This window comes from Lagenorhynchus albirostris, chromosome 2 (assembly GCF_949774975.1).
Source record: "Lagenorhynchus albirostris chromosome 2, mLagAlb1.1, whole genome shotgun sequence".
In the NCBI taxonomy this organism is placed as follows: domain Eukaryota; kingdom Metazoa; phylum Chordata; class Mammalia; order Artiodactyla; family Delphinidae; genus Lagenorhynchus; species Lagenorhynchus albirostris.
In genome coordinates this window covers 15885911-15908059 of record NC_083096.1, presented here as the reverse complement: position 1 = coordinate 15908059, position 22149 = coordinate 15885911, and the positions used below count along the sequence as shown (strand labels likewise).

The window sequence follows — 22149 nt, the reverse complement described above, 5'->3', positions numbered from 1 at the left end:
TGATATATCTGAGGTTCCATGACAAAATCAATATACCTGATATATGCTCGAACTTGACATCCTCGAAACCAGCTCTGGATTTTAACTGCTGCATCATTCTCCTTTTTTCGAAATACATCCACAACGCTAAAAAGAAATTTTTTAAAGCATTTCATTAGTGACTAATATAATTCTAAAGCAAATCAACCTGTTAAACTTAATTTTTAATTTCTTTGAAAATGATAATTATAATTCAAATGTCATTTTAAATAAAATTAAAATACTAAAGAAACTATTCCAGAAATTATAAGCTATGTTTCAAAAATTAACCTTTCTCTAAGAGGCCATGTGCTTTCAACAGCTTTACTTTTTTAAAATTTTATAATCACCTATTTGCAACTAATTAATTCACCAGTGGTTTTTATAAGGAAATTTAAAAAGCAATGTGCTATTTTGTCATTATTTAAAAAACATAATTATTTGAATTTACTGTTTAAATGCCACTACACATATTATGAAAGATTAAAATCGTTGCATATTTCACTTACTATATCAGTTAAATGAATTGCCTCTAAGTAAAATGCATCCATCATTTTACCTGTTCTAGATAGAGTTCTTAGAACATGTATTTCAGTTAAAGGAGGCAGGGGCCAGGGCCATAGGCCTTATAAAGAGATAAGAAATTCAGTCTTTAGATTTTACTGACTTATAGGAAGAAAAGGTTTAGTCAGGACAGATCTCCATCTTAATTTTTTCAGTCATTACAATTCTCCCTCTCCATCCCCATCTGATGAAGTCATGTTGCTTAGGGCAATTACTGTAGACCACAGAGTAATTTCTCTCCTAGAAGGCTGGCTGGCACTTAGCACTTTATGTTTGCTGAATGAATAAAGAATTGCTAGTCGCTTATTTTTTACTTTTTAAAAAATTCTCTCAAGAATTGTGTTTTCTTAGGCTATTTTTTTGTTTTCATTGTACGTTAAATATATAGATTTCATTAAATTTATATAATTAGAACAAAAATAGAATGGGAAAAATATTTCAAACAATATTATGAAGTTGGCTGAGAAAGCAAACAGGATTAGCAATTAAACTGTCAGTGACAAATAGTTAAAGAAGTAAATAGACAGATTATCTACTAGATAAGCAGAAAAGAGAGTTACCTAGAAAGCCTGACTGAAAAGGACCTACAAAAGCAGAGAGGAACAAAAATTATGCATCAAGTCAGTGACCCAGATGTGAAAAAGAGTAGTGGTGTGAAATAGCACAGATCAGTAAGGTTGCATAAAGGGTAGCAGAAGTGAAGAACAAACTGTAAAAACTACACAAGAGAATAGTCACTCACTTTACCAGATAATGGAAGGCACCATGATAAGATTATCGTATGATGCAATAAAATTAGCTGGAAATAACTGTGTGAGGACACACTAGACAATTGGAAGAAAAGAAAGTTTCGTTATTGCTGTATGTTTGCCCTTCAGGTACAAAATAATAGCAGAAACATGTATAAACTGTATTCTTGGCTCAAATTATTAGACTGCACGTGGGAGAGACAACAGCTTAAAGTCCTTTCCTCCATGGAGCCTTCCTTGAATCCCCAGAATCCATGAGGTCTTTCCATTACGCACGCTCATAGCTCTTCATAACATTTAACACAATCATATTTAATTGTTTAATGAGGGTCTTTCCACTAAACTTTAAGGTGCAAAAGGCAGTCATCTTGTCTATTTTGTCCCACATGACTCTCTCAGTGGGTCCAGAGAGATAATGGATGTTATGCCTAACACTCAACCTTTGTCCTCCCAGAGCTGCTTCCTCTGGGGGACTGCATGTCACCTGCCACATTTAATCTCTGTGAAGAATGCCATTTGCAAGCTCCCTCACTACACCTTTCACTGCATGGACATCTCTCCCCATTTTAGGATGACAGAGTTGTTGAGAACCCAACAGGAACCCCCATGCTCTTAGTAACTTGAGTCCTGGGGTGATTATGGGTAATAGACAGGCAGATCTCTGAATGAACCTGTTGAAAGAAGTAGAGAAAAGAATAATAATATCTTAAACAAATTAATACGTTATGTGCTAGCACTGTTCCTAGCATTTACATACCACTGAGTTAACTCACATATAATCCTTTCACATCTCGATGAAGTAAATAAATATGCCCATTTGACAGCAGAAGATACTGAGGCAGAGGGAAGTGTAGCTATATGCCCAAGGTCACACATTGGTGGGTGTCAGAGCGGAGATTTGATTCTAGGTAGTCTAGCTCTCAAGGCTGCATTCCTAACCATCACTTCCCCAGAAGGGGAAGAGGAAGGATGAGAATAGAAGGGAGGGAAGTAAAAGGGAAGAAAAAGCAAGGAAAACAGGGCAAGAGGAAAAATGCACGTAAGCCATTTCCAAATATAATATTGAAATTGTGTGGCATAAAATAGTACCAATCTCCTAATAACAATAAATAAAGATGAAGATGTGGAAAAACATCAACATCTATAGCAAAAAACGAAAATTTCTCACTATACCGAGTACTGTGAGAATGCAGTACAATAGGCACTCGTGTATATGGTCGAAAGGAAATAATTTGGTCTTTGAACACATACAGAAAACCTTCATTTATAAGAGTGTCAAAAGTCACACAACTTCAGGAATGTTCATTAGAAGTGCATATACATACACATGGTAGTAAAACTATAATGGGAATGATAAAACACAAATTTCAGGACAGACGTGCAGTAAATTTCTAAGATCTGTCATGTCTTCATAAACTAGGAATGCCATAAACGGGAAAACCAAAGACTTTGTGCTGTGGTCACTATATTTGAGGGAAAGAAAAGAAACTTTGAAAAAATTAAACAACCCAGTTGAAAAGCAGCAAAACACAGGCAATTTACAGAAAAGAAAATACAAGCAATTTACACTTCTAAAAGCCTCTGACCTGGGTTCTGGGTATATTTGCACTTTTGAGATCTATAGCAAACCATCTTGTGAGTGCCAATGTGTATTTCAGGAAAAATTACATTGAAACAAACAAGGTCCTTAAAATTTCAGAAAACAAGCCCCTTTACTCAAGAAGCTGAAGTTAGGGATTGATGAATGGTTACCAATGTTAAATTTTACTGTCAAATGTCATCACTGTTCCAAAAAAGGTAAGCACATTTAGAATTTCGTTCTGAACAGTTAACTGATAGATGTTACTTCCACAAAATATGTGAATTTGCTGCTTCTGCAAGGCAATGTGAAAGAGGAAGTATTACCATTATGTATTCAATACATTTATTTATGGAATTTTGGTACAATGTACATTGAAAAACATGTGAAATACTGAAGAAACTAACAAATGGCATTGAAGTGTCTTTAATAAAAGATCTTTTATAAAATGTTGTTTTAAAAAAGCACCAAAAGACACTCAAGATGAGTCAGGAATTTTTTAATGATGTATCATTGTACTATTAAAGTAACAGAAACAACCTAAACAAGCAAGAGATGGACTACAGTACATCCATAAAATGGAAAACTATTTTGTCCTTACAAAAAATTAAGTGGATCAATGTCTTCATATAGACAAAACATGTTGTAATGGGAAAAAAAAAGGAAGATACAGTACAACATGATCCCATATTTATAAAAAACAATTTTAACTACATGAGTATGTGAATATAGGCACAGAAAAATTCTTGCTTTGTACAAATAAGGTTATTAAAAGTGGTTGCCTTTAGGAAATAAAATTTGAAAGGAGAAATTTATTTTATTAACTTCTTAATTTGGCAAATTATTTTATAAGAGCTGTGTACTACTTCGTAATTAATTTTTTTTTAATTTGTAATGAATAAACTAACACAATCCCTTAGAAAAATAGAAACACATTTTCAAGTTTAAGGGAAATATTAGACTTATCTAGGCATTAAACCCTAAGGAATTTGACCATTTAATATAACATGAACTATGGCCTAACCTAGTTAAAATATTAGGATAGTGGCCAGCACTTTTGCTTTGCGGAAAGACCTTAGCTCAAATTCTAACTGTGTCACTTACTGGTTGGGTTACCTTAAGCAAGTTTTTTAATCAAAAATTCAGTTTCTTCTGTAAAATTTCAACAACACTGTATCATGGGTATGTTTGTTGGCATATCACAAAGAAACTGGAAGACTGGTAAGTAATATGTTTTCAATAAATGATAATGATAATTACTACATTTTTACATAATGATGGGCATCTATGTAGATTGCAGGAAGAAAAAAATACCAGTCTGTCAACATCTTATTCATTAATTCAAAAAGATTTATTATATGTAAACTATGTGTTAGTATGGCATTTAATTATTATCGAATAAATCTGACATGTAACATTTTGTTAAGCTTAAGGTATACAGCTTATTACATAGATACATTTACATATTGTAATATGATTGACAATATAGTGATATTTATCATATTACAAAATTATAATACAATATTATTGTCTATATTTATTATATGAATTAGATCTCTATGGCTTATTTACTACTCATTACACATTTGTACCCTTAAACACCATCATTCTTAGCCACCCCCCTCCTCTGGTAACCACCATTTACTCTGTTTTTTATGGGTTTAATTTTTTCAGATTCCACATATAAATGATCTAATATAGCACTTGTCTTTCTGTCTGACTTACCTCACTTAGCATAATGTACTCAAGGTCCATCCATGTTGTCACAAATGGGAAGATATCTTCCTTTCTTACGGCTGAATAATATTCCATTGTGCATATGTACCACATCTTTTTTACCCATTCATCCATTTATGGGCATTTGGGTTGTTTCCAAATCTTGGCTATCATAAATAATGCTGCAGTAAATGTGGAGTGCATATATCTTGTCAAAATCCTGTAGTCATTTCTTTTGGGTATATACCCCAAAGTGGAATAGCTGGATCATATGGTAGATCTATTTTTAATTTTTTGAGGAAACTTCACATTGTTTGCCATACTGGTTGGACCAATTTACATTCCCACCAACAACATACAGAGGTTCTCTTTTCACTACATCCTTGACAGAACCTGTTGTCTCTTGTCTTCTTGATGACAGCCATTTTAACAGATGGGAGATGATATCTCATGGTGGTTTTTGTTTGCATCTCCCTTATGATTAGTCATGTTGAGCATCTTTTCAATATAGTCCTTGCATCCCAGGGATAAATCCCACTTGGACGTAGTGTCTAATCCTTTCAATGTGTTCTTGAATTCAGTTTACTAATATTTTGTTGAGAATTTTTCCATCTATAGTCATGAGGGATATTGGTCTACAGTTTTCCTTTCTTGTATCCTTATCTAGTCTTGGTATCAAAATAATGCTGGGCTTTGTGGAATGAGTTTGGAAGTGTTCCTCAACATTTTGGAAAAATTTGAGGAGGACTGGTGTTCATACTTCTTTAAATGTTAGGTAGAATTCTCAAGTGAAACCATCTGGTCCTGGAATTTTCTGTGTTAGAAGTTTTAAAATTACCAATTCAATCTCTTTACTTGTCATTGTTCATATTTGCTATTTTTTTCTGATTTAATCTTGGCAAGTTGTTAGCTTCTAGAAATGTTTCCATTTCTTCTACGTTATATAATTTTTTGGCAGAGAATTGTTCAACAGTAGTCTCTTGATTCTATGTAGTTCTGTAGCATCAGTTGTAGTATCTCCTCTTTCATTTCTAATTTTATTTATTTGAGTCGTCTTTTTGTCTTAGGCTAGCCAAAGGTTTTTCAATTTTGCTTATCTTTTCGAAGAACCAGCTCTTAGTTTTGTTGATCCTTTCTATGCTTTTGTGGTCTCTATTTCATTTATTTCCATTCTGATCCTTGTTATTTCCTTCTTTCTGCTAACTTTGAGCTTAATTTGTTCTTCTTCTAGTTCCTTGAGGAGTAAAGTTATGTTGTTCATTTGAGATGCAATTTCTTAATAAATATATTTATTGCTGTAAACTTTCCTCTCAGAACTGCTTTTGCTGCATCCTGCAATATTTGATATGTTTTATTTTCATTTTCATTTGTTGAGACAACTTTTTATTTCCCTTTGATTTCTCTTTTGATCCAATGGTTGTCTAGAAATGTGTTGTTTTCACATATTTGTAGACCTCACTTTTCCCTTATTGATTTCTAGCTTCACACGATTGTTGTCAGAGAAAATAGATGATATGATTTCAATCTTTTAAATTTGCTAAGATCTTTTTTTGTGGCCTATCATACAATCTGTTCTGGAGAATGTTCTATGTGTACTTGAAAAGAATGTGCATTCTACTGCTGTTGGATGGAATGTTCTGTATATGTCTCATAAATTCTTATAAAGTGTTGTTCAATTCCAACGTTGCCTTGTTGATTTTCTGTCTGGACAATCTATCCATTACTAATAGTGGAGTATTAAATGCTCTTACATTTTTAGTGTTATTGTCTATTGTATTGCCTTTCTGAGTTTTCTTGCAGCTCACTGAATTCCCTCACAACACCTGTTTTATATTCTTTATTATTTAGATTGCAATATTCCATGTCTTTGGGTTTGACTGCTGGAAAATTGTCATTTTCTTTTTGTACTACCATATTACCACAACTGTTCATGGTGTCTGATGAAAAGTACCTCTGTTGCTGCTTTTTTTTTGGGGGGGGGCTGTATTTGAAGTAGCAAATGCCTTTCTTATTTGGTAAGGCTTAATTTACTTTGATTGTAACAATTCTACAGATTGATAATTAGGAGTCTTCCTTTTGTTTTCCAGAAGGTGGCGCTACAAATACAGGTTTTGTGTTCCTCTTCCTGGAGCTGACTTGCCCCTAAGGTTGGGAGCACACACACAAAAATAAAGCAAAGGTAGTGGCAAAGCCTGGAGAGGTGTGTACTTACTACTTGGGACTTTGAGTGTGTCTACAGCTTGGTAGAAAGGTTCTTAATTGGGGTGGGGGTGAGGGGCGGGGGTGTCCCAGATGTCCATAGGCAGTCCTGTTGCCTCCTGGGGCAGACAGAAGATGACTTCCTTTAGTTCTTGTGGTCTGCCTACTTCCCTGTCCTTCATCTCCCTCAGTCACTGAGTGTCCTCAGAGAGAGCAACTGGTCCCTCGAGTTGCAACACGTGTGGCTGGGCAGACCCTCACTCACCGCCTTCATCCTCCACCTCCTCTTCCAGAAAGGTCGTGCCAGCTCACTGACAGGCTGGCCTCTGCCTTCTCTGCCATCACTCTTCTGCTGCCACCATATCTGACGCCACTTCCCTTGCTCTGCTGCCTCCTCTGCCATCTAATCCATCCACTTTCAGGTGCACAAATGGATGGATATCCCAGGTGTCCTCGTATGCTGTACAGAGGTGCTTTTTTCTCTCTTTCTCTTTCTTTCTTCCTTTCTTCCTTTCTTTCTTTTTTTTCTGGTTATGGATGTCTGATTAGTTTTAAATCAAAGTGGAGAGAAAAAAGGAACAACTTATGCTGCCATGATGCTACCGTCACTTTTAGCATGCCATTTAAGCCAAAGATGTATATATGACATATTCTGTGCTCTCAAGCTTACAAACTATTGGGTGGGCCAAAATGTGCCTTCAGTTTTTTTAAGTAAAAATAAAAGACACATTTTTCATTTTCACCAAGAACTTTACTGAACAACGTATTCACCCTTTTGTTCCACTACCTTCTGCCATTTTTCAGGCAACTTCATAATTCCATCTTCCCAAAACTTTTTATCTTTTTGAGCAAAGAACTGTTCCAGGTGCCTTTTAGAGTCTTCCAGGGAATTGAAATTTTTTCCATTAAGAGAATTTTGTAAAGATCAAAATAAATGGAAATCCGAAGGTGCAATGTCTGGTGAATACGGCGGATGAGTCAGAACTTCCCAGCCAAGCTGTAACAGTTTTTGCCTGGTCATCAAAGAAACATGTGGTCTTACGTTATCCTAATGGAAGATTATGTGTTTTCTGTCGACTCATTCTGGAAGCTTTTCGTCGAGTGCCACTCTCAGTTGGTCTAATTGGGAGCAGTACTTGTTGGAATTAATCGTTTGGTTTTCTGGAAGGAGCTCATAATAGAGGACTCCCTTCTAATCCCACCATATACACCACAACCCCATCTTTGGATGAAGACCAGCCTTTGGTGTGGTTGGTGGTGGTTCATTTTGCTTGCACCACAATCTCTTCCATTCCACAGTATTGTGTCCACTTTTCATCACCCGTCACAAATTGTTTTAAAAACGGAACGCTTTCATTACATTTCAGTAAAGAATCACGTGCAGAAATATGGTCAAGGTTTTTTCACTTAACTTATGTGGAACCCAAACATCAAAGCAATTCACACAACCAAGCTGGCGCAAAAGATTTTCAACGCTTGATTTGGATATTTTGAGTATGTTGGCCATCTCCTGTGTGACAATAACATTGACTGTACTCAATTATTGTTTCAATTTGATCACTATCAACTTCAACTGTCCTACATGACTGTGGAGCATCGTCCAGCGAGAAATCTCCAGCATGAAACTTTGCAAACCACTTTTGACACATTTGATCAGTCACAGCACCTTCTCCATACACTGCACAAATCTTTTTTTGCATTTCAGTTGCATTTTACCTTTCTTGAAATAATAAAGCATAATATACTGAAAATGTTGCTTTTTTCTTCCATCTTCAATATTAAAATGGCTGCACAAAAATTCACCAATTCTGATGTCTTTTTTTTAAATGCATGCTGATATGACAGCTGTCGCATACAATCTAACAGAATTGTTTCGAATGAAGTTAAAGACAACTAAGCGCTACTACAGCCATCTTATGGAAAAAACGAAAGAACCTTTTGGCCCACCCAATAATAGAACTGAAAAATAATAGCAACAGTAAATAAAATTATGCGAAAAGTGAAATACCGTATGAGAAAAGTAAAATACCATGTCAGAAGGAAAGATCTGGAAAATTCAGAAGTAGAAAAGTTTTTTTTCGTTTGTTTTTTTAGGAAATAATGAGTAGGGAAAGATGGGAGTCAAAGGAAGCATTTTGAGTAGGTTCTCAGAGGATGGGCAACTCTCCTGATCTGTATATCTAAAACATCTCAACGCCTGTGCTGGGATATTCCTCAGGCACTTCAAATTCAACATATCTAAAATAACTCCTCTCATCCCTCCTCCACACACACCTATCCTCTATTCTTCTCTCTTAGAACAGCTCTTTTCTGCAAGCCATTTCTCATGAAAGACAATATGATTCACCCAACTGCTCAAATCAAAAACTGTAAAACCAATTCTTTGCATTAGTTCATGTCTTCATATTTTTAAGAGTAGTTACTTGCAAAAGCATTGTTTCCTAGACACTAGTCTTTTATTCTACTCTATCCTTCAAGCTATTGTTTGAATGGTCTTTCTAAAACATGAATCTAATCAAGTCCATTTTTTCCTAAAATCACTTCATGGCAACCCCACAAAACACCCCAAGTCTTCTGAATGAAGTCTAAAGCCCTTGAGATTTCAAAGTCCTCCCAGCTCTGGCTCAGACTTAATCTCCCATGTCTTCTTTTACCACTTCAATCCTATGATAGAGCCATTCTACTCCTATAGTTCACAGAACAGGCCCTGTGCTCTCTTGCCCTCAAACTATCACAATACTACGCCTTCTTCTTGAACTGACTTTTGCAACTTCCAGAGAGATGTATCTTTAGAGTACCCTGAAATTTCTTCTATATACTAATTATAACATTTATCTTCTTGAGAGGCTCGCCTTTTACTCATATCTGTATCCCAACATGTACTAAAGTATCTGATACATAGGAGGAGCTAAACTAATGTTCGTGGAAGGATGGAAGAAAGGAAGAAAAGAAGAAGGAAGAAAAGAAGGAAGATATGATAAGTAATAATAGCTGAAGCCAAGGCAGAAGGCAAAGTTCTTAATGGTTCTCAGAATTCTGTGTATAATATTAAGGGATGTTAGACTCCCTGAATATCATCATTGTGGCACTGGCCCCACACATCTCCAAAGTTTAACAGACTCTGGGTCAAAAAAATTTATAGTGAAAGGTGTTAAATAAGGGGGAAAAAAGAAACAAAAAACAAGGCCCAAGTATAAGAGACAAGTATTTTGCAGTTCATTAGACGTTAATGGAAAGGCATCAGGAAAGGGAGATCATGATTAAACAGTGTCAAATGCCATGAAAAAGTCATGAAAACAAGGCCACTGTTTCAAGGGGTTACAGGGTTAGAAGCAATCTTTCGTTTTTCTTTTAACATTTTATCCTAGCCAATAATAAGATATTCTAGTGCAGGATATAAAATGTCACTTAGGGCAAAAATAGAAAAGATAAAGCAACACAATGTCTAGTAGAGCAGGCAATTCAAAGAAGATAGAGTATAAAGAAGATAAGAAAAGAACATTTATTGAAAGAGGTTGATGTAAAGTCAAATTCATGATAATGGGATAAAGCAGTTTCTCATGGTTATTTAACCCTTTTTATCATTAACATTTAATATAACTATAGTATATCTGTTTTTCAGTTTTAAATATACAGTTGATCCTTGAATAATGTGGGTGTTATGGGATTTTTACAGTCAAAAATCCATGTATAATTTTACAGTCAACCCCCATATCTGCAGTTCCACATCCATGGATTCAACCAACTGGGGATTGTGTAGCACTGCAGAATGTATTTGTTGAAAACAATCTGAGTATAAGTGGACTCAGCCAGTTCAAACCCACGTTGTTCAAGGGTCAACTATGCTCTATTTAAATTATTGAAAACATTCTTCTGTCCTTCACCAGGAGCAATCAACAACTGACTACCTTTGCAAAGGAGGGAGAAAAAATATAGGGTATACAGATATGCTTACTACTTCTTTTCAACTAGTGTATTAGTTTGAACTTACGCCTTACTTATAATTGTGATAAGAAATACAGAAGATAAGCAATCAAATTACCTGTCCTGAGTTTCTGTTCTTTTTAACTCTCCTGGTAATAATGCTAACATATAATACCTAGTCAAAGGAAAATTAAATAATTTCTTTTTGGAGTTATTAAAAATTTCTGGGTTTTTTTTAACAGTTATATAAATAAAAGCATACTATGACACTAATAAGAGCCATACATTAAATTAAAGGGACATACTTTAAAATAACTAGTAGTTAACTTACTGCTAAGTTTTAAGTTATGTGCTGAAATTTGACATCTATAAACATTTTTCTGTTGCCATTTTTTTAACTGCTTAAAAATGAAATTACAGATACTTGGGTTGCCACTGGGATGCTACATACTCATACAATATGTCATGAACTGCTAGACATTTTACGTTTAAAATGAAAAATGTGGGTAACACTTTATTTTAATGATATATTAATTAGTTCCAAATTACAATGAAAATCCTATAGCAGTGAATAAAACATGACATCTACATGAATTTAAAATAAATTTATTATGATCAGCATTAACACAATGAATACTAAGTGAATTAATAATGTTGAAAGACCAAAAGTATTACCAGGAATGTAATAAAACATCACGAAAAAGCTGGAAGTTTCTAGTCACTTCATCATCAGCTAGAAGTATTATAACCCTGGGTAACAGTATGTGCACATATGTAATTGGTGGCCAGAAAATAACTGACAATAAATAAAAATGAAAAAATGTGTGGTTAAGTATTTTTCCAGTAATATGCAAAAAATATGCATTTTACACATCAAAATACTATGCTTAGTCTGACCTTAGCTACTAAATAAATACTGGATTAAAAACCCAATACGCTTTCCTTTTCATTATCATATAACTTGTAGCTATTTTAGACACTAGGAATAAAATTCCGATAGTAGCTGTCCTGTGTTGTAAGACATATTGATGTGTAAAATGATTACTTTTTTCCATATCATTTCACTATTAGGTCTTAAAGGATTTCAAGCTCCTTAAAGGCAGGAATTATGCTTATTTTCTACTTTGGGCTCTGATCATCACCCATGTTACTAATAAGAGGTCAATAACTACTTGATGATGAGAAATACGACATTTTAGAAGGTAGAAGCCATGCTTTGTTTTCCATTAATAGCTCTCATTATTATTACTTCACAGTTCAATGAATCATGGGTTGCCAATACATAAGCATTAGATCATAAAGTAGGGATTATCATAGTTTGTCATGTAGATTTATACTGTTAGTGTATTTTAAAAATATTTCCTATTTGCTTTTCTTCATCTTCCTTCTCACTTCTCTTCACTTCATTTCCTGAACAAGTAAGTCCTAAAGAAATCAGCAGTGGGCAAGAAAAGCAAAGATCTGTGATGGGTGGGTGGGAGGATGGCGAGGACCCCATGGCTCAGCACAGGGTATAACGGCCTGTGCAGGGTAAGGTGGGTATCCACATGGCGGGGGGCAACCCCTGGGGTAGGTTGTCCCAGTCTGAGTAAGGAGAGTATTCCCATGGAGAGGCCTGGCTTTAGGGTGTTGAGGAAAGGTAAAGGAAAGGTACACATGGGAGGGCAGCCAGACAGGGAATCAGAGCCCAAGAGTGATGAAAAAAGTACCCAAGTTGGCTGGGAGGTGACAGTTCAGCACAGAGAGGAAGATCTCACACAGGGTGGAAAGTGGTATACCTAAAAGAAAAAGCAGCTGTGGTGACAGGAGTTTGATTACATACAGAGGGATTGGTCAAATAAGTGAATATATCAAAAAGAAAAGAAAAGGGAAAATAACTAGAATGAACTCTGTAGTGCTGGATTTGAAATGGAGCTGTCAATGTAAACTCATGGATTTCAACATCTACATGGACGGATGAATGGATAGATACATAGATAAAGTATAGATGTAAACTCTGTGCAGATGCATATATACACATATTTCCTAGCTCTGTCCACTTCAGAGGGCTTGAGAACAGCAACACCCAATGGCACAGGCAACTACTAAAAGAAACAAGAGGTCCTTGAAGAAATGGATAACTCCAGGGCTGGGGCAGAAAGAGTAAAAGCTTAGCCTCAACTTTTTTGTGTCAGAAAGCAGGAGAGTATTACCATGATCAGGACGCAGAAGGAAGCTTTTAGTGGCTTTCGTGAGACAAATCTGGGACAATGCTAGCATGAAGATAAGTAAGAGCAATGGATTTTAACCCATTGACTAAAATAGGAACATATGAGTCCATAACGAAATAAATAAGAAAATATTTAAATAAATTGAAAATTAGAAGAGGGACAACTTCAAACTACTTGCTTTTAAAAAACACCTGTTAGTTACAAAGGAAAAAAGAACATCATAGTGAAGAAGCCTAGCAGACATAACCTTAATGACATTATCCAAATGAACCCCACCAGTAATTGGACAAATCAAAATAATGCAGTACCTGGTAGATGTATTGAAAAGATCAGAGCATTACTTCTGTGATATTTCTGCCATAGATACATACCTTGAATCTAATAGAGGAAAAATCAAACAAACTTAAACTGAGGGAAATTCCACAAAATAACTGATCTGTGTTCTTCAAAGGGGTCAAGGTCATGAAAATTGAAGAAAATTTGAGAAAATGCTCTATATTAAAAATAACTAAAGAGACAAAACAAACAACATTTTTTGCTATAAATAACATTATTGGGACAATTGGCAAAGGTTGGAGTCTGAAGATTAGATGGTGGAAATGTACAAATATTAATTTCTTGATTTTGATTGTTGAATTGTGGTTACGTAGAAAATGTTCTTATATGGAAAAAGAATTTGCAAGGCATCAGACTGCAACCCATCCCCATTTGGTTTTTGAAAGTCTCTCTGTACTGTATTGCAACTTTTATGTAAATTTGAGATTGTATACACACACACACACACACACACACACACACACACACACACACACAAGAAAGAATGGCATCTCAATATTGTTTTAAATTCTTCAAACACTTTTCATAGCTTAAAATATATTATTTAAAGTAGACTTAAGAGTAAGGGGAAATTATCATGCACAAAGAAAACCATCTTACAATGATAAAAATGTTAATTTATCATATCTGTTAAGCAGATATGATCATTTTAAAGGCATATGTACCTAATAATAAAGCTTCAAAATACATGAAGCAAAACCTGACAAAACTAAAAGGAGAAATAGACAAGTCCACTATTATAGTTGGGAATTGCAACATGTCTCCCCGAATAATTGATAGGACAACTGTACAGGAAATCCATAACAATATAGAAAATGTGAATATTTATCAACCAACTTGATATAATTGATATTTATAGAACACTCTACCTAATAATATATATTTGGTATGTCTTCAAATTAATTGATCTTTTATTTGCAATATTTTAGTCTGATGTTTAGTCCATCTAGTGAATTATTTCTTTCAGATGCTGTGGTTTTTTTGTTTTGTTTTGTTTTTTTGAGTTACGTGGGCCTCTCACTGTTGTGGCCTCTCCCGTTGTGAAGCACAGGCTCCGGACGCGCAGGCTCAGCGGCCATGGCTCATGGGCCCAGCCGCTCCGTGGCATGTGGGATCTTCCCGGACCAGGGCACGAACCCGTGTACCCTGCACTGGCAGGCAGACTCTCAACCACTGCGCCACCAGGGAAGCCCTGCTGTGTTTTTTTAATCTCTGAAAGTTTCATTTGCTTCTTCTTTATGTTCCATTTAACTTCTCATTATGCTCATATTTTCCTTTAAGTCTTTAAATTCTGAGTCACTATTTAAAAATCCTTGTCTGCTAATTTTATTATCTTCGTATTTCTGGTCTGTTTCTATTAACTGATTTTTCTCCTCCTTGTTATAGGTCTTAGTTTGCTACATTTTTGTCCTACTAATAATTTAGGAATAGATGCTGGATACTATGAAGGTTATGCTGTTGAGAATTTGGATTTTGTTCAGAAATTACCTCCAGGAATAAAGAGGGGTAATTGTCTGGATAATGTAATTTGTTTCCTTTCTTTTAGAGATCCTAATCCTGCACTGTCTGTTGCATCAATGTCTAGAAATAAGTTTTCATATATTTTGTTCAGTCTTCTAATTTTTCATGGTGGGAGGGCAAGTTTTGTAACAGTTACATCTTCATGGACACTTATTTTATATATTTAATTTTACTTTTTCAAAACAAAATTTTGGGGAATTCCCTGGCAGTCCAGTGGTTAAGACTCAGTGCTTTCACTGTTGAGGGCCTGGGTTCAATCCCTGGTCGGGGAACTAAGATCCCACAAGCTGGGTGGTGCAGCCAAAAGAATTAAAATTAAATTAAAATAAAAAAAACAAATTTTTTGTCTTAGAACAAATTTTTACCTATTTATTTACTGTTTATTTCACAAATAATACATGAACATCCAAAGCTTAATCTAAAAATTTAAACCATATAGAAAAATAGAGAAAAAAATTGATTCCATTTCAACCTACCTTATCCTCCAATTTTCAAAATCTGATCATTATTAACAGCTTGTTATATGATTCCAGATCCATATTTTTTTGTCTCTATGTATTTATACATAAAAATTTCATGCTAAATGTATTACATGCTTTCTATGACCTCTTTTTTTTACTTTGTCTCAGAGATTTTTATGTTATTATGTATAAAATTTTTCACTCTTTTAAACTGCTACTTAATATTCCATCATGTGAATATGCCTTTATTTATTTAGCCAGATTAGTTACAAATACATATAAGTCTCTTCTGTGTTCTTCCTATTAGAAATAATGCTTTAATGAATGCCTTTATACATAACCCTATATATAAAATACTCTGTGCACAAATTGTGTACATATTTCTATAGGGTAAGTAGATACAGTCATATGCATTTTGATGCTATTGTAAATTATATTATTTTTGTAGTTTCAAATTATAATAGCCCACTGCTATTATATTTAAAAAATTGATTTTTGTGTATTGTACCCTGCAATCTTGCTAAATTCACTTTTTATTTCTAAATCATTTTGTTTGTAGGTGGTTTAGAGTTATATATGCATAAAATTGTGTTTTCAGTGAATAAAGACAATTTTATGGAGGTTCCTCAGAAAACTAAACATAGAATTACCATATGATCCAGAAATCCCACTTCTGGGAATATACCCGGACAAAACTATAATTCATAAAGATACATGCACCCCTATGTTCATAGCTGCACTGTTCACAATAGCCAAAAAATGGAAACAACCTAAATATTCATCAACAGATGAATGGATAAAGAAGATGTGGTACATATATACAATGGAATACTACTTAGCCATAAAAAAGAATGAAATAATGCCATTTGCAGCAACATGGATGGACCTAGAGATTATCATACTAGGTGAAGTAAGTCAGAAAGAGAAAGACAAATACCATATAATAACACTTACATGTGGAATCTAAAATATGACACAAATGAACATAACTACAAAACAGAAACAGACTCATAGACATAGAGAACAGGCTTATGGTTACCAAGGGGGAGGGGGGAGGGGGAAGAACGGACTGGGAGTTTGGGATTGGTAGATGGAAACTATTACATTTAGAATGGATAAACAACAAGGTCCTAATGCACAGCACAGGGAACTAAATTCAATATCCTGTGATAAAACAAAATAGAAAAGAATATTAAAAAAAGAATGTCTATATGTGTGTAACTGAGTCACTTCGCTGTACAGCAGATTGGCACAACATTGTAAACCAACTCTACTTCAATTAAAAAAAAAGACAATTGTAGTTCTTCCTGTGCAATTTTAACCTCTTTTATTTATTTATCATGCAAAATTTAAAATTACTAAGGAAAGTGTGGATAGTTCAATACATGGTGTTGAGACAACTGTATGTCTACAGAAAAAAATTAAGTTATTATCTCACACAATACATGCATAGAAATATAACTGCATAAAGAGTGAAGGAAAAATGTAATAAAACTTTAATATTATCAGTAAATACAGATAATTTTCTCATAATCATGGGCTGGAAAAGACTCTTCAAAAATAGGTTAAAATTCCCCAAAGCCAGAGAAATAGATTGACTCATTTGACTACATAGAAAACTGAAAGATAGTATGGTAGACATTACCATAAACCTAAAATATATGTATTGGCTTTGGGAGTAGGTGATGGGGGAGCCAGTGGAGGAGTTCTTAAGGCCACTAAAGAGACAATTTAGGCTAGAAGAGTGGAGAGGTAACAGATTAGAAGCTAGATAAAGAAATACCTGCATTATGTATTAGTGATACAATTAGCAGCACTGTTGCCTGTAACTGCTTGTTGATTGAAAAGGTACTAATGACTTTTTGAACCTGCACAAAGATGTCTAGGAAGAATACTGAAAGTGCCAACTGGATTCTTTTAACTGCGTAGAATAAGGGGTATCTCATAAATCTCAGCATCACAATGCTTATCTAAATTTAACCATAAATACTACACACAAGTATAATTGCTCATCATTGTTTCTGTTACTTCTTTTGTTCTTCCCCTATCCTCAAATCCTTGTTATGATTTAATTTTAATTTGATTACACAGAGTACTTTCTAGAGAACATTTCCTCAGGTTGGGTACATGGATGATGTAACTCTGAGTCTTTACATGTCTAAAAATATCTCATCAAAAGAATGAATAAGATCTTTGCTAGGTTTAGGATTTTTAGTTGTTACCTTGAATAATCGATAATTATTGTCCTTTTCTAGGTCTCTGTGTTGCATATGAGCCATCCAATGCTGGACTCTTTCCTTAGCAAATCACTTTTCTCTTTTCTATCTATATTAGAAGCTTGTAAAAATTTTTCTGTATCCTTGGATAGATAATATCCAAGAAGTATGTCTTCCAAAAGAAAATCCTGTCTAGGACTCAGACAGTCCTTTCAATTCAAAGCCATACTCATTCTTCAGTTTAGGAACATTTTCTTCTAGTATTTCTTTATTATTAATCTATCTCCTTCCCATTCCTACTCCATATTCTGCAGTGACTATTATTCATATACTAAGTCCCATAGATATGTCTACCACATTGCTTTCCTGAAACATTTATATTTCAGTTATGACTATCCTATTTTTTAATTGATTTCTTACATTTTTAAGCTGAAAAGAATTTTAAGTGGTTCCAGTAATTTTTTTCTCTCTAATTTTATTTCTGTAAAAGTTCTCATTATATTTTTACTAAAGTTTACATCTGTGTCCTCCATTAGTTCTAACTCCACAGTAGCCACCTATTCTGGCTTCTTAGCTTAATCTCCTTCCTCCAAACTAAAGTTCCCTTGTATGGCTTATGAATTTTCTCTGCCTATTTATGTTGATAGATATTCAATTGCTTGATATCTAGGCAGGACTGCTGCTCAGGTCACTAGGGCAGTAGCGTACTGACAGGCAGTAAAAGTTACTGTAAAAACGTTCTCTGTTCAGTGAGCCAGCAGTGAACATGTTGGGGAACTGAGATCTCTCTTTCGGTGCCTGAGGCATAGGTATTCGTTAGACCAGTTCCAGGTCAGGAGGATTCCAGAGCTTCCATGGTCAAAGAAAAGAAGCTATTCATTCTCAGAAGTGATTCTTCAAGCTTTTGGTAGCCGATTTTGGAGACATACCAGAGGTCCTACTAGTTATCTGCATCATCTGTGGACTCTACCAGATGCAGGCTTCTTTCTAAGCAGTGGGGTTCTTGGTCCTTATAGCTGTGTTTCCCTTATTTTGAAAACTGAGTTGTCTAAACACAGATGTGCAAGGGAGAAAAGAATAAGAGCTGCTGGCTTAGACGCCCATCTCTCCTTCTTCCTACTGAATTTTTGTTTTCTAGAAATTCTTCAAAATTACTGGTCTACTAATTGCATGCTTTTTTGTTCTTAAAATTTTGTACATTTAGTCTTTAAAAATTTTTTTACACTTAACTGTATTTTGAATGGAATCAAAGGAGAAGTACACATAAATGCTTAGTATGTCTTCTGACCTAATTCCTCATCTAGTTATTGCTGGTACCAAGAAGAGCTACTGATTTTTCTAAATTTACCTTGTAATCAGACACTTTATCAAATTCATTTTATTTCTAAGAGTTTTTAAGTAGATTATCTTGCATTTTCTCAGCTTTATAATTTCATGATCTGTAACCAACCTTTACTTCTTCCCTTCTAATATTTACTAATAAATATTTCTTTTATTACAGTATTGGCTACAATTTCCAGAAAAAGATTCCAAATAGTAGAATTAATGTGTATTTTTCTCTTGTTTTTGAATTAAATGGAACTATCGATATTGTATTTCATCAATACACATGATGTTGGCTATTGGTTTTAGAAACATATTCTTTATTATAAGCACATTTCCCTTTATTTCTCATTTATAAAGATTTTTTTAACTTGAGAATTTTATCTGAATGATGGTTACATGGGTATACACATACGTAAAAATTATTAAGCTGTACACTTATAGTTTATGTACTTCATTAAATGTACATAATATATCAAAATTTTTAAAACTTTTATAAAGAAAAGAAAAATACTCATAAATAAATAAATTTATCAACTGCCTTTCTTATATCCAATGAGTTGATCATATGCATTTTATTCTTTGCCCTCCTGTTGTGATTTCAATATTATGATTTTACTGGGTGCTAACTAATGTGACAAAAAATCATTTAATTTTCTTAGTTGACATCTCAATAGGCATTATTGCCTCATTTACAGATGAGAAAGCTGATATTTAAAGTGTTTAACTAAGGTAAGAGTATAAATTTAAGAGCTTAAGTTTAAGCCTAAATTAACACAGAATTAGGCTTTCAACTGTTCCTGCACTCTGGCATAAATCATCCTTGTATGCTTGGCAGAAGCCTTGCTAAATTTTACTGGTCAGAATTGAGTCCCACTGAACAGAAAAATCAGCAACTAATTAGAATCAGAGGAAGAGACTCATGTCTATCCTACTAAGTGCTATTTACAATCTTTAGGCTACTAGGACCAAGATGATTGTCCAAGGTCAAGGACATCAAACCAACTAATTAAACTAAGAATACAGTCAGGAACCTTTGACTATGTTGGAGTTAGAAACAAATTGATTATGTTTATGGGAATAATGGATTCCAGAATCAGGCCAACTTAAGGAACATTATACTTTAGGTTGACACAAGGTAATGAAGTCCAGGTAAATCGCTGGTCTTGTACTGGAGAGTACTTGCCATACCAGGTGTTTCCCTTTCCTCAACTTGACCTTAGAAAGGCAGGTTAGACCTTATGTATTTGATGTACCTAATTCCATGCAGGGACTTGATTTAAAGGCCCCATACTCCAAGCATAAGGTATGGACTGAGATGAATCAAACTTCATTAAATCTTTGATCTTTTTGAACAAGTAACTTACACTTTTAAGATCTCATTTTCCTCCGTTGTAAAGTAGGAATAATAAAAATCACTTCATATGATTACTGTGAAAGTCAAAATAAAATAATATTTGTGAAAGCACTTAACAGAGTTCTCAGCACATACCAGATATTCAATTGCATTTATTTCTCTTTCTACTCCCTTCTCTCTATCCTCACGCACTCCCCATGCCCCGTTTCAGAGGGTAAGGGATCTGGAAATTTGAGTTAGCCACTTAGTCTCTACAGTGTCTCTGTAGAACTTCTAGCCCTCTTCCTGAGCAACCGCTTTCTCAATATTCCCCTACACATACCCTTCAGCTAAGTTAATTAGAAGAGATTTTTGACATATATTAGGTTAATTTCTGCTTATATACCTTTAGAAAACTATATATGGTTTAAAATGATTTCATATCTTATTTATTTTTCTCATAAAGCCAAATTTGACTTAAATTTTCTTAACAAGCAAAACAGGCCACAAAGAGTTAAACTAATAAACGATGGAATTGGAGGAGGAAAGCAGAAAAAAGAAAACAAAATCAAAATGCTCTACCAATTTCAAAATAAGTTCGGAGTTTTCTTCATTATTTATTTTTAAAGACAGAAGTCAGATCAAGTCACTCCTCTATTGAAAATCCCCTATGACTTCCTATCTTAATCAGAGTAGAATCCAATATCTTTACTATGGCTTAAAAGCTCCAAATGATCATGCAGGCTTCTGACAACAGGGCCATAGCACTTGATGTTACAGCTCCTGAAGGCTCATCCCTGAGATCCCTATCTAGTAGGCCTACTCATCGACTTTTATTAGGTCTCTGTTTAAATATTACCTGATCAGAGGAGCATCCTCAGACCACTCTATTTAAAACAGGATGTTTGTTCACACTTTGCTCACCCTACCTTGCTTTATTCTTTTTGGTTACAATCACCTCAAGACAAAATATTATATGTAAGTATATTTATGTTCTGTCTCCCTCATGACTCTTTTGTTCACTGCTGTATCCTCAATACCTAGAATAGTCCTTAGCACATAATAGGTGCTCCATTCATATTTAATTAATCAGTGAATATTTAATTCATAAATATCGTATTGAGAATCTAAGTAGAGTGCATTAAGTTGTCATAAGAAATGTTAGAAATAAATTCTCTTCTGAATAATATTAAAATCTAAAAAAAAAAATAAAACACATCTTCTACATGAGAAGTCATGACAGAGGGACAAGAATTAAAAAGTAGCTTAACATAGGGTGAACATGTAAAATGCCTATGTATCAATATGTATATGTAAAAATGAATCACTTTGCTGTACACCTGAAACTACACAACTTTGTAAATCAACTATACTCCAATATAAAATAAAAAATTAAATTAACAAAAAAGAAACGAACTTAACCCATCACAAATTTCCTGGGTTCTAATTATTTAAAACCCTAAAATGTGCTGTTTGTGAAGAGAAATATACAAAAACGATATGATTAACTCAGATCAGATAAAAGAGGATCAATATTAATATTACAAGTTGTATGTTGCTGCATTAAATCTGTTTAAAGAAATAATAAAAATAATTTTAAAAACTGCTAGTAGTATTCAAAGGTGAAACATTTTGCACATTCAAAAAAGACCAATATATAGCCAATAATGAAGAGACACACACCAGTACACATATATAAGCTAAATAACATGACATAAAAGGATACCATACAGTGGAAACTCAGTGGAATTAAGTGGAAGAGGGACATTTTGAACTCATTCCTATTAGCATTTGACAGATCAACTAGATGAAATTTATATAAGGATATGGGGAAAATGAACAATATGATTAATGAACATATACCAAATTCTCCTTTCCACAAATAGGATAGTATAAATGACCAATACGTCAAAAAGAAATCTCAGTAATTCAGAAGAACAGAAATGAAACTAGGAAGTAATAGTGAAAGTTAAAAAAAAGGCCAATACTTAGTCAAA

The 22149-nt window shown here is 34.2% G+C and overlaps 1 protein-coding gene across 1 annotated transcript in view; it reads right to left on the bottom strand.

Moving 5' to 3' along the window:
- The window catches only part of SPATA17 (spermatogenesis associated 17), a 193482-nt gene that overhangs the window by 168334 nt on the left and 2999 nt on the right, over positions 1-22149 (bottom strand). The window contains exon 2 of the mRNA XM_060142040.1: positions 37-126. Coding sequence (XP_059998023.1) covers positions 37-126 — 90 coding nt within the window. The remainder of the gene's footprint in view (positions 1-36; positions 127-22149) is intronic.